The 12,403-nt window shown below is 40.5% G+C and overlaps 1 protein-coding gene across 3 annotated transcripts in view; it reads left to right on the plus strand.

Moving 5' to 3' along the window:
• grik4 (glutamate receptor, ionotropic, kainate 4) overlaps window positions 1-12,403 on the plus strand; it is a 270,511-nt gene that overhangs the window by 201,640 nt on the left and 56,468 nt on the right. For all 3 annotated transcript variants that reach the window (XM_058079390.2, XM_058079391.2, XM_058079393.2), the window contains one exon: window positions 11,682-11,843. In XM_058079390.2, coding sequence (XP_057935373.1) covers window positions 11,682-11,843 — 162 coding nt within the window. The remainder of the gene's footprint in view (window positions 1-11,681; window positions 11,844-12,403) is intronic.

The raw sequence follows: 12,403 nt of genomic DNA on the forward strand, positions 1-12,403 counted from the left end.
TCAAGTTGAGATAGTATGACATCCTGCATTTAGGAATGGGCTTTTTTCCGGGTACTCCAGATTCTTCCCCCATTCAAAAAAACACGTTAGCCACTCCAAATTATCCATAGGTATGAATGTGAATGGGAATGGTTGTTTGTCTATATGTGCCTTGGGATTGGCTGGCCACCAGTCCAGGGTGTACCCCGCCTCTCGTCCAAGGTCAGCTGGGACCCTAGTTAGAATAAGCAGCATAGAAAATGAATGGATGGATAGTTTTGAAATTTTTGCAAGTTATGATTCCAGCAAAATGTTTATTTTGTGTCCTTTTGTTAATTTATGGTTTTGGTTTTCATGCTCGATTAATATTTGTCCATGACATGTGGCAATTTCATAATCATATGTCATGTTTGTGGCATTTGAATGTGAAACTGTGCATGTTAAAAAGCCTTTTTAACATTTTTGGGGGCATAATCTCCCCTCGCTCCCGCCTTCTTGGTAAAACTAGGTAACAGTCGTGTTATACGTATGTTCCGTTTGTCTACTCATTCTCCATTTGCAATTATTTTGTGCATGTAAAACTGTAATTATTGTTTAGAAAATGTGTGTTGTGTTAACATTTTTGGGTATCTGTAGCAGACTAATTGGATGTAGATTATTTCCTGTGGGAAAATTAGCTCTGCTTGGAGTCTGTTTTGGTTTGAATTGGACCTTCTGGACCAGACTAATGATGTTAACCAAGGCACCGCTGTATAAAAGTAGATAAAGTGCACAACAGGGCTTCTTTGAACCACACACTGTCTGAAACAGGTTTGGACAAACACAGATCATTAGCATTAAACATAAAAAAGCATTTTCACAGCAGGGTTTAACTAAAAGCACTTTTGAAAATGTCGAAAATCAAGCTAGACTTTGGCCAACACACTTCCAGTACAAAACTGTGAACTTCATTGGAAATTGTTGAGAAATGGAAAAACGGCTTCGGCTTTCTTTCCGCTGTTGTGTGCTAAGCGGTGCAAACACTTGAGTGTTTCATTGCACCGTTCCGTCATGGCCTGCTTTGTGTGAGGGGTTGCCGCATGACGATTCTTCTCAGTCCTTACTTCCCCAGCTCACACATCCACTTCTGGATGTCTGAATGATGAAGCCAATTGTAGTACAGTCTATTATCTTCTTAATCCCTGGCTGCGAGTCTCACAGATCACTGCCACCTCTTGCAAAAACAAAGTTGGAATTGTTTATTGACTTGTTTTTTTATGCCCTATTAACTGACTAACTTCCAATGTCAAAACCATGTGGCGGATAACCGCTCTCCGAAACTTCCCTTTTGTTTTTCTATTGCGCTTATGCTATTGATTTTCCATGGCTGAGTAAAGAAGGGAATGTCGTGCCACAACACAATAGGTTTGCTTGGTTATCGGCCTAGTCTGTTGTCATAATGTCCTTCAACTTGTTAAGAACCGGCTCAACAGCGCCTCTGCTGGTTACAGCCAAGTAGGGCGCTCCAATTTGCGTCAATTCCTCCGAGATATGATGTCATGCTTTAAGCCACTCATCAGTGATTGGGCACACACCTGACTTAAATTGTTTGGTAAAAATTGGTTTCAATTGCTCTTTAAGTCTCCTTAGGCAGAGAGTTCAGTTATTTATTCCTCCCCTTTCTGTCATTGTTTGCATGCTATCCTCATTAAAATATGAAAACCTATAAATGTTTGGGTGGTTTTAGTTAAAGCAGACACTGTTTTTTCATTTGTGTGATTTTGACAAATATCAGATCACATTGTGGTGATTTTATGCAGAAATGTGAGAAATTCCAAAAGGTTCAGATACTTTTTCATACCATTGTACGTACTTTTTACCATCCAGCGATACCTCGGTCAGACGAAAACCGAATTGTACAAAAAGCAAAACAATTTTTCCCTAATTTATCCAGGTGAAGCTTCCAGACAGCAACAATTACGTACAAAAACATAGAGGGATTGATGATAGTTTTACAAGTATTACTTGCTGAATGAAAATGATAAATGAACATTTAAAATCACTTTTATTATCCAAATTCTGGCACTGACTTATTTTGCAGCCATACTCAATAAAATAAAGAACCAAAATGGAGGCCCCAATGCTTGGGATGCTTGATCTGTTTATTGCAGTTAAGTGGTTTCTGACATGACCATGATAAGTCAATTATCACATAATTGGAACATGGAAAATATGTTTACTGCCTTTGAATATGTTATTTAACATGATTAGAGCCCTATAGACTTGAAATAACACCCCTAGAGTTACGTTTAAATGCCTATTACTTTTAGCCAATACACTGTAGTAGACATAATAAGAGAAAATAACTTCAATAAGACATTTGATGCACAATGCGGCGAGAGACGATTGTATGATCATTTGATTTCAGCACAATGAAATGGCAATGAAAAACATTGCATTGGCCTCTTCATTTGGTAGCAATTATGAATTCCTCATCCTGTTTGTGGCAGACACTTTTTCCAATACTGTGTGACTAGCGTGTAATGTGGCTTTTAAGTAGCTATCATTTCTGTCCCTTTATCACCCAGACCCATTTATTTCTCATGCACAACACATTGTGTGAAATGTATCAAACTGAATTTAATTAGCGTTGGAGAGTTTGCTTCAATTAAGTACTTTATCAACACATTTAGCATGCTGGCAACTCGGCATTGCTTTGTTTTTTTTAAAAGACCCACAAGCACCACTTAAGGAAGATGTTTGTAAGTGAGTAGCACTAAAATTTCCAAATCGTGAATTATCAGAATGTGTGAGGGTCAGAATCTACGTTGGGAAAGCTTGTTCATTTAGACGATCGTATTCCACAAAAGGAAGTTCAAATTTTTTTACAATGTTTCTTTGTTTTTTGTAAAGTGATGTTGTACTCCTGAATAACACCATCACAAATGTTCTTCTTTGCACCTAAATGATGGAAAATGTTGCATATTTCATGTTTTCCCTGAGGAAAAATTCAGGGCATAAACACATTTTTTAATATAGCAGATACACGTCGCTGGGATAGGCTCCAGCGGTACAGAAAATGGATGGATGGATGGCTGTGTTAAGGAGACAGTCCTGGGTGTACCCCGCCTCTGGCCCAAAATCAGCTGGGATGGATCTTAAGGAGGTTCTAAGTAGATCTTCAAAATGCAAAAACAAGAAATGGAAGTGCAACCAAAAATGTTTTAGTGCATAAACGAGCATTAACGTGAAATACAGTATTCACATAAGATGACCAGTGGTTTAAGAGGACAGCCTCGATCATGGGTGGGCAAACTATGGCCCGGGGGCTACATCCGGCCCGCCAAGTGTTTGAATACGGCCCGCCCGTTCTTTACAAAGTATTTCATTGAAACTTAACTTACAACCTGGCATCATGGCTTGACCCAACCTTTTGATGGTTTAAGTAGCTGCTTTATCAATTTCGTTATTTGACGTGGTCTGCTGTTTGCAAAGTGCTCCTGAAAAAAGGGACACAAGAATATATAGCAGATTGCATGACACTTTTACAGATACAATAATTCCAGGTGGACTGTTACGTGTAAAATATATTCTGGCCCCCCGTCCATTTTGTTAAACCAATGCATCCCCTGGTCTAGATGTAATAAGACAAAAGACAGCTTTTACAAGACAAATTTAGCTCCTTTAGCGCCAACAGTTAAAAATGTAAATTCTTGCAATATTTTTATCAGGTCTTCAAATTTTGACCGTGAGTGTATATGTGACTATAAACTAGAATAACATGTCACTGACCAAATATACTGGCGGAGTGTATGCTTTTTAACTTCCTCGTATTCGCATCACAAAGCTGCTGATCTGATAAAAATGCAGCGGAACCTTTTAAGGAGGCAGCAATCTCTATTTCTGGGACTGAAGAACCCGGCGTGGCTTATGTCACCATCAATTCATCAACATCCTGCAAGGACAAAAAATCACTTTAGCTTGTCAGCAAAGATTAGATTTTATATAATCAAGGTGCATAAAAAAAGCCTCCGTCTTTTGATTCCTATTTCCTCACAAGGAAAGGAAATGATTCAGTGTGACCTTTAGTGGGTTTAATGGCGATGCTGGGGAGCCAAGCTGAAACTATTCGATATCACTTTCCAATAAGGCTAACCCCTATAAAAGGTCTATAAATGTTTATACAGTGAGTGTTAATTATCTTGTAAAATCTTCATAAAGACCTCATAAACTGCATGAAGTCATTAGATAAGAAAGAAAGAGCGACCTCCTGCTTGTTCGTTTATAAATGTTATTATCATTTCAGTAGAAGGGTTGACATTTTTTGCACATTGTTCCATGGAAAGCTTCCTGCAAGAGACTCTTTCACATTCCTAACATATGTCCGTGTCTGAAATATTCATGCCTTTTGGACCGGGCCGACCTAAATATTAATCTGGGCATAAGTTCCCTGCCTCACAAATAGGCCGTTCCTGTTACAGGTCAAAGCCAATGCTGTCAATAATGTTGAATAATAGAAGAAAAACTAGCCATTTGTTTCCCCGAACAGCCTGCAGGAGCTTGGCCAGATTTGTTTTTGATGTATGCGCCTATTATAAGCTTTGAAACAATGCTAATGTATTAACAGCACGCTGCTCCTAGATAAATGCTATGATCGCTCTTCTCTGATCTCGAGCTGCGAGGTTCGGTATCCCCGCCATGTGTGATCTTGTGTCCAGCTGTTCCGATAATCACAACATCATTTTTCACAATTTTCCACAACAAATCTTCCATGACATTTGATAAGGCCTCTTCCCTTCCTGACAACAACATTCGCCATTCTGCCTCAAGGCACCTCGGGGAACCAAATATTTGGAGTTTTATTTCAAAATTAAAGAAAAAATATACATACTGTATTTGAATCATATCGATATTGATTTTTTTAATGATAATGATATTGAGTGATGACCAACTCCGGCCTGTTTGCAATCTCCTGGTATGGCTGCTAATCCAAGTTCATCATTTTATAAGGCTAATAGATGATTAGAAAAACCATCTAAAAATCTAAACTAAAACTGAAATCTCTTACCATGCTGTTAACCACTCCCCTCAGAGAGCAGCACAAACTGGGTCTAACAAGGACAGAAAAACGATGCAGTGTGTCGTTAAAGACGCCTCACAGGTCGTCACCTGGCAGCTGCACTAAATAGTAGCCATCAAACACCAGTGTCAGTATCAACAGTGAAGCGGCGACTTCAGGATGCTGGACTTCATAGCAGGACTGCCAAGAAAAAGACATATCTCAGACTGGCCAAAAACATTTCCAAGTGATCCCAAACTTTTGAGCGGTAGTGTACATTACATATGTATATATAAATATAAGTTGCTTGTGTAACTTCATTTTAAAAGAGCCTCAAGTTTTAAGAGGTTGCAGAAGAGCTCTTCCCAAATTTGCATGCACTGACAATTTGCATATTAAAAATAAATATCCTTCATCACAAAGTGAAGCTTGCACCTCACCATCTTTTTCATCAAAGGGCAGGGAGATCATTAATTAGCACTTTATCATTCCAACAATCAATATGCAATTTATAGAAACATTACTTTAGTCAAAAACTGCCTGCTTGCTTTGCAGTGCAGCCCTGCAAGATAAGACGGATCTGCCCTTTATTCTTTCAATCGTCGGCCGTTATCACCACTCAAGACCGCCTTTTATCGGAGGGTGCAGAAAGTGCAGGAAATGTCGTTAATTAACATTGCTAAATTGGGAATGGATCAGATGACTACGGCTGATGTGAAAGGTGTCCTTTATGATGATCGACCACTGAGAGTTATCACCCGAGTGTGAGATGATTTAGTCCGTTAACACCTACAACATTAGACTTCACTTTTAATTTTTTATACCGAGAATAAGCTATAAAACTAATGGTGGCCTACGTTCTCACAGTGATTACAAGTTACAAGCATGGACGGCCGTATGTGTTCATGCAGCCAGGCCGGGGTCGATTCCTGCTCACTGGCTGGAGGTGTGAGAAGTGGTGATTGACTGGGAACCAACCCGGGGTGTTGCCTGCCTCTTCCACAAAGTCAGCCAGGAAAGGCAAACATCTACCATTGTAGCTTACTGGTTCTTGGTGACAACATGGAAATAATATCATCTGGCTCTGTGATTCTCAACTGGTGGGTCAGCACCCAAAAGTGTGTGGTCATCGTGTGCCATTTTTATGGACAACACAGACAAGGAAAGGTCCCGTCCGACACACAGCTGCAGATATTTGCTGAAGAAGAAAGCTCCACAAAGAGAGGACAACTCTCACTGCTGCAGCTCATGTTCTATTGCAAACAGTCCCATTAAATAGAATATATTGGAGAATTAGAGTTGGAAAATTCCCTACTTTTGGTCACCGCTTGTCATTAGCCACGTTTACATGAGGAGTTTTCTTTTTCCGAATGACCTTTCCGAAAACAATGGTATACATGGAAAGGAATATTCCAATCTCTTGTCTACATGCGCCACTATAATCCAACAGAATAGTCAATGGGGCATGCCCAGTAAAACGTAAACATCAACATCCAATTTCACTTGTTAGAATAACTACGTATTGCCAGTTTTTCCTTTGTCCGGTCTTGAAATGAGTTTGGATCAAAAACAAACTTTCCGCAGCAGTCCAGTGCCGATTGCTCGCCTCCATTTTTAAAACGGAAGAACGTCTGGAGCTGCGTGTTACGTCATATCTGAGCATGCGCTGAAAGAACTTAAACAGGAAAAGATCAAATTCAATCTTGGTAATATTTTATAATTTAACTCGGGACATGTTTTATGTAGATATATATTTTCTTTTCTAATAAAATGTAACTTGTGAATAAAGTATAGAAGTGTTTAGATTCTGTTCCACAGGTGGCGGTAATGCACACGAAAGCTGCTTGCCAACCGCCAATAAACAACAGAAGAAGAAAAACACCACGAAGAAGAACGTACCCTGACAACTTTCGTTTGAGCTGGTACAAGATACCTCAATCGGATTGGGGAAAGGAATATTCCACCCCCATGAATAACATTATATATTCATTCGGATTGGCACTTTTCTTTTGGAATGAGGTGTATACAAAGGTTACATTCTTACCTTTTGAGCAAATAAACCAAATGCAATTGGAATATTTGGGTCCATGTATACGTGGCTACTGGGTCCTGCAGCCAAACCAGTTGAGAACCACTGACCTAGCTAATGTAAACAGTACTACAAAGATCTTAACATGCTAGCCTGGCTTTGGGATGGCACAATCTCCCTCTGAGAGTTCTGGACTTTTGTTGTGTACTTTTTTTTGCTTCATTTGCTTCAAGGTGTGATTAATCAACAATTGACATCTCTCACAAGTGGATTAGTATCCATTATTGGGAGTATCAACGGAGAATAAGAAGACAATCCCTTTGAGGGTTGGCCATCTTTCTCTTCAGCGAGTCTGAACCAGCAATCTTCCAATTCCCAGACGTCCTTTAGCCACGTGGCCTCGGGACGCATTGAAGGAAGCTAGTGACTTCAAGAGATATCCGGCTGTGGACTTGGATTCCAGGCGTCTGCGTTCGTGTGTATCTGATATGGATGTGTGCAGGTTGGTGATGTTCATGGGAGGCTATTGCACCGTCAGCTGCATCAGTCCTCTTGGGAGCTCATTATTCATTGGTGAAATCAACACCGAGTCTTCATACTGCACTTTCAAGAAAATGTGTATTTGCTGTATTGAACGCAGACTGCAATGGTCCATTATTGGTGCAAATTACCCGATCCATTAGTTACCAGAGGCACCCCGGGAATGAACGTAGAAGACATACTAGCTATTGATATTTACGCTGTCAGGTGAAGCAACAGTTTTTTTGACTTCTATTTTTATTTTTCCATGTCTTCTTTTCATTCCCCCTCTGCTTGGGACTAAGTGTCCACTGCTGCAATGCTCAGCACACGCCCGTCTGGTTTAGTATGCAAGAGAGCACCATTGCTGTAGTGGAAGGTCCTAATCTGTGTTTAAAACGTGCTTACAAATATAGCGCCCTATTTTGGGGTGCCCGTATAACTGCGTGCGTTGGCATAACGACAGTCTCGTTTGCACAGCACTGCCTCTAATGATCTGCTAACGTGCAATTAGCCAGTAATTATATGGTCAGTCCCAAAAGGCTCAATTGGCTCCACAAGGGATGGCGAAAAGATACGAGAACAGTCGGAAGCAGACACACTTTTAGTTGGAGCACGCTTGTGTGGCCAAATGTTGAATAATGGTGGCCTTGCAGAGACGGCATTATCATTCCGCTGCTTCATTGTCTAATTAACATACAAGAAGTTATTTTTTCATAAAAAAACTGAATATATTACATTGCTGTCCTCTGTAATGTTATTCAAGCCTTTCTCATAAGTTTTCCCTCGCAGGCTGCATGAATAGTTGGATAATTAATAGACTTATTCTTTGACTGGGTGCTTGTGGCTGGCTTGTTTTTCCAAATTGTGAGGCAAAATGGGCACAAATTTCAGGACAAAAACCCATGTCACGTGATCTCCTATGAACTATGGAATAAACTAGAAATAAAAGTATTGGGAGGAAAATGTGTTTCTTCATTGCACTAGTCTGGTGTGTTGTCTTCAGTATTTCAATGTAATTTGACGAATATTAGTACCGTAAAACAGGGTTATAAGGGACAGCGGGGTTATAAGGGACGGCGGGGTAATAAGGGACAATTTTTCGAGGTAATAAGGGACAATTTTTGGGGTAATAAGGGACAATTTTGGGGGTAATAAGGGACATTTTGGGGGGTAATAAGTGACAATTTTAATAAGGGAAAATTTTGGGGGTAATAAGTGACAATTTTCGAGGTAATAAGGGACAATTTTTGAGGTAATAAGTGACAATTTTTGAGGTAATAAGGGACAATTTTGGGGGTAATAAGGAACAATTTTTGAGGTAATAAGTGACAATTTTTGAGGTAATAAGGGACAATTTTCGGGATAATAAGGGACAATTATCAGGGTAATAAGGGACAATTTTTGGGAAAATGTTTTAAATAAGGCGGCACGGTGTTTGAGTGGTTAGCACACAGACATTACAGCTAGGAGACCGGAGTTCAATCCCACCCTCGGCCATCTCTGTGTGGAGTTTGCATGTTCTCCCCGTGCATGCGTGGGTTTTCTCCGGGTACTCCGGTTTCCTCCCACATTCCAAAAACATTCCATACCAATATACCAAATTGTCCATAGGTATGAATGTGAGTGGGAATGGTTGTTTGTCTATACTATGTGTCCTGTGATTGGCTGGCCACCAGTCCAGGGTGTACCCCGCCTCTCGCCCAACTACAACTGGGATAGGCTCCAGCACCCCCGTGACCCTCGTGAGGATAAGTAGTATAAAATGAATGAATGTTTTAAATGTAATTCTGCCTTTTCATGTTAAACAGGAAGCTGCTTTGTGTTGTGTTTTTTTTCAAAGAAGCATATATTCTTCAACAAATCGTTCAAAAAACATTTTCCCGAAAATTGTCCCTTATTACCCCGCCATCCCTTATAACACCGTTTTATGGTACACATATTAGTACACATAGTAGTACACACTCATGTCACACTACCTTGCTGTGATCTGCTTGAGGCTTCAGACTCTTATCTCCGTGGTCATCACCTGATTCAAATAGCCGTGCGTGTTTGGGCATGCGAGTCTGTCCTTTGCTGCTCGTGTCCCTCAAAAGAGAAGATCACTCCTGCCCTTGCAGTTATTTATTTGTTGTTTTATCATTATTGAAATTATTTCCTATATTGGCTAATATTTCAGCATGGCTAGTCAGACATTTTATTCTGACCCAAAATGTGTAAAAATTAATGCCTCACATGTGGACAAGGCTTAGATGTCACCAAAATCAAATTCTGAGCATAATCAGTTTTTGGTTTTTAGCTCACATGACTGGAAATAAAATGTGGTCGTTTCCGCCTCCTTGCAAGCCTAGCAGTTTGTTGTGACGACAGCACTTGACTTTGACCTGAACGGTTGAACATTTACGGTACAAAACTGCAAAGGAAAGCAAATATTGATCCATTAAGTTCTGCTTTTAGTCTACAACGGGCAGAATGTAGAGCTTATAACGCTGCAAATCCCCATTTAGAATCAGGACCATACTGTACACCAGGGGCGTATTCAGCCATTTGCACCCCCCAACACACACATCCTTTTATTTTATTTTTTTTACATTTTAAGCGGGTCCATATGTATAAATGTGAGTGTGAATGGTTGTTTGTCTATATGTGCCCTGTGATTGGCTGGCGACCAGTCCAGGGTGTACCCCACCTCTTGCCCGAAGACAGCTGGGATAGGCTCCAGCACCCCCGCGACCCTTGTGAGGAAAAGCGGTAGTGAATGAATGAATGAATGAATTTTAAGCGGTAACATGGAACGGTCCATTGCCTGAGAAGGGAGGGGCAGTGGTCGAATAACTTCTGAAAGATTTTGATGTAGTTTTAAAATCAATAATGAGTTTTTATGAGACGTTTGGGGGCCCCTGTAAATCTCGGGGCTAATGGTAATAGATCCATACCTGCTGTATAGTTGTTGGTGTATGCCTCATCATTAAGACCCATACATTATGTTTCATACATTGAAAATAAAAGGTGCTCCAATATGTTGGAAAAAGCTAAAAAAAAAAAATACAACTTACTTGGGTCATGTCCCATCACTGTACAAAGTAGTTTGGGCTTGAACCCGTTCACAAAAAAAACAAATACACCAACACCTCATCCTCACACCTCCTGTTTTCCACCTCGGTCTCCCATCCGTGCACCCCTGCTTATCTTCACTTTCAGTGGCCTCACGAGGTGACAGTCAGGCTGTCAAATGCTAGATGGCACGAGGCTGCCAGGGCTGGGGGGGTGGATCTGGATTTCTGACACCTCGGTTAGGCTTCAGGAAACATTCCTCCCCCAATCCGCCTTCCCTCCTCGCCTCCCTTCGCTTTCTCATCTCTATCTCCGCCTGTCCCCAATTGGAGCTTCCCCCCTAGGCAGAGGCAAACCGGCTCATCCCTAAAAGCAAAAAGAAGAAATATCTTTATTATTTTCTCTCAGCTTGCTACCAAACTGCCTGCATGTCATTGTGCACCACTTTTTAAACTGTTTATGTTTAACGCCATTATTCACTCTCACGCCTTTTTCATCAATGCATCAGCTACCTAAATTATCGAAGTTCTCTTTGGCAAAATAACTCATAACAAACTCAGTAATCGAAAAGAGGTAAGATTAAATAAGCTTTGCTTATTTGCCTATCCAACATGTTGAATTGCGTAAAGCAGCGTTGGATGATCACGTTCTAGTATGTGTTCCATGGAATTGTATATTATTATTCCCAACACGATTATTTCCCATTTTTGGTGATTTGGCGTCCATTAGTGCAGGTGTATTTTTTTTGTCCAATTGGTTTTAGCGTCTATTTGTTGCCATGCCAATCGCATCTGCCCAGGGCCTTCAGAATCAGGAGTGCTGGCCCAAAGTTTGAAGCAAATGATTTACCATTGTTTTGTTATTTTATTTCCCCCTCTCAGATTCGTTTTTGTTGATTTTTTTTCTCATTTGTCAGTCAACCAGAATAGTAATGTAAATACTAAAATTTTCAAAATGACTGACGCAAGCATGATGGTCGTGGAGAGGCGATGAGCGCTGGTTTTCAAGTCACGTATGCCACATTTACATCCATTATGTCTCCATCTCCTTTCGCCCCTGTAGGAATTCTCCATGCTGCAATTGGATGACGTGACGGACCAGCGGGTCAACATTGTGGGTTTTTCCGTTTTCAACCAAGCGCATCCATTCTTCCAGGATTTTGTGCTAAGCCTCAACCGCTCCTGGCAAGAGAACTGTGAACATGTTCCCTTCGCTGGCACACCGGTTAGTACACACACACACACACACACACTAAGATTGTCATGATTGGTATTTATTTCCTTACAAAAGCCAAACAGACCTTTAAAAGGCACCTTAAGCTCGCTCATCCAAAACAAGACGACACGTAGAAAATATACAAGTATGACATTTATCCAGTTAACTGCTGTAATTGCCATGGATGTCCTCAGCCAGTTGTTCTTCCTGGCAGCTCGTTCGCAGGCGTCCTCATTAAAATCGTTTATGGCGTCTTCATTCACTTTAGAGGAATTACAGATTACACAATGTCGCCAGCACAACAGCTCGACATTTAAAACATCATGGTTAGATTTGGACCTTCATTTTCATGAAAGACGAAAACACTTGTGTTGATTGTTTTTCTGCATTTGTCAGAGACTCGGAAAAAGACATATAGTAGTATAGTAGTATGGTAGTATAGTAGTATAGACACTTCATTAGGACGTGTATAATGACACTGCTCTCATTTCAGATAATATTGACCGGAGATTAAACTTGGATGAACTAAAACCTATTCACTCCTGGTGATCCTTTTAAGACCAGAATTG

The sequence above is a fragment of the Doryrhamphus excisus genome, linkage group LG8 (assembly GCF_037039965.1).
Source record: "Doryrhamphus excisus strain RoL-2023G ecotype Guam linkage group LG8, RoL_Dexc_Guam_v1.1, whole genome shotgun sequence".
NCBI lineage: Eukaryota > Metazoa > Chordata > Actinopteri > Syngnathiformes > Syngnathidae > Doryrhamphus > Doryrhamphus excisus.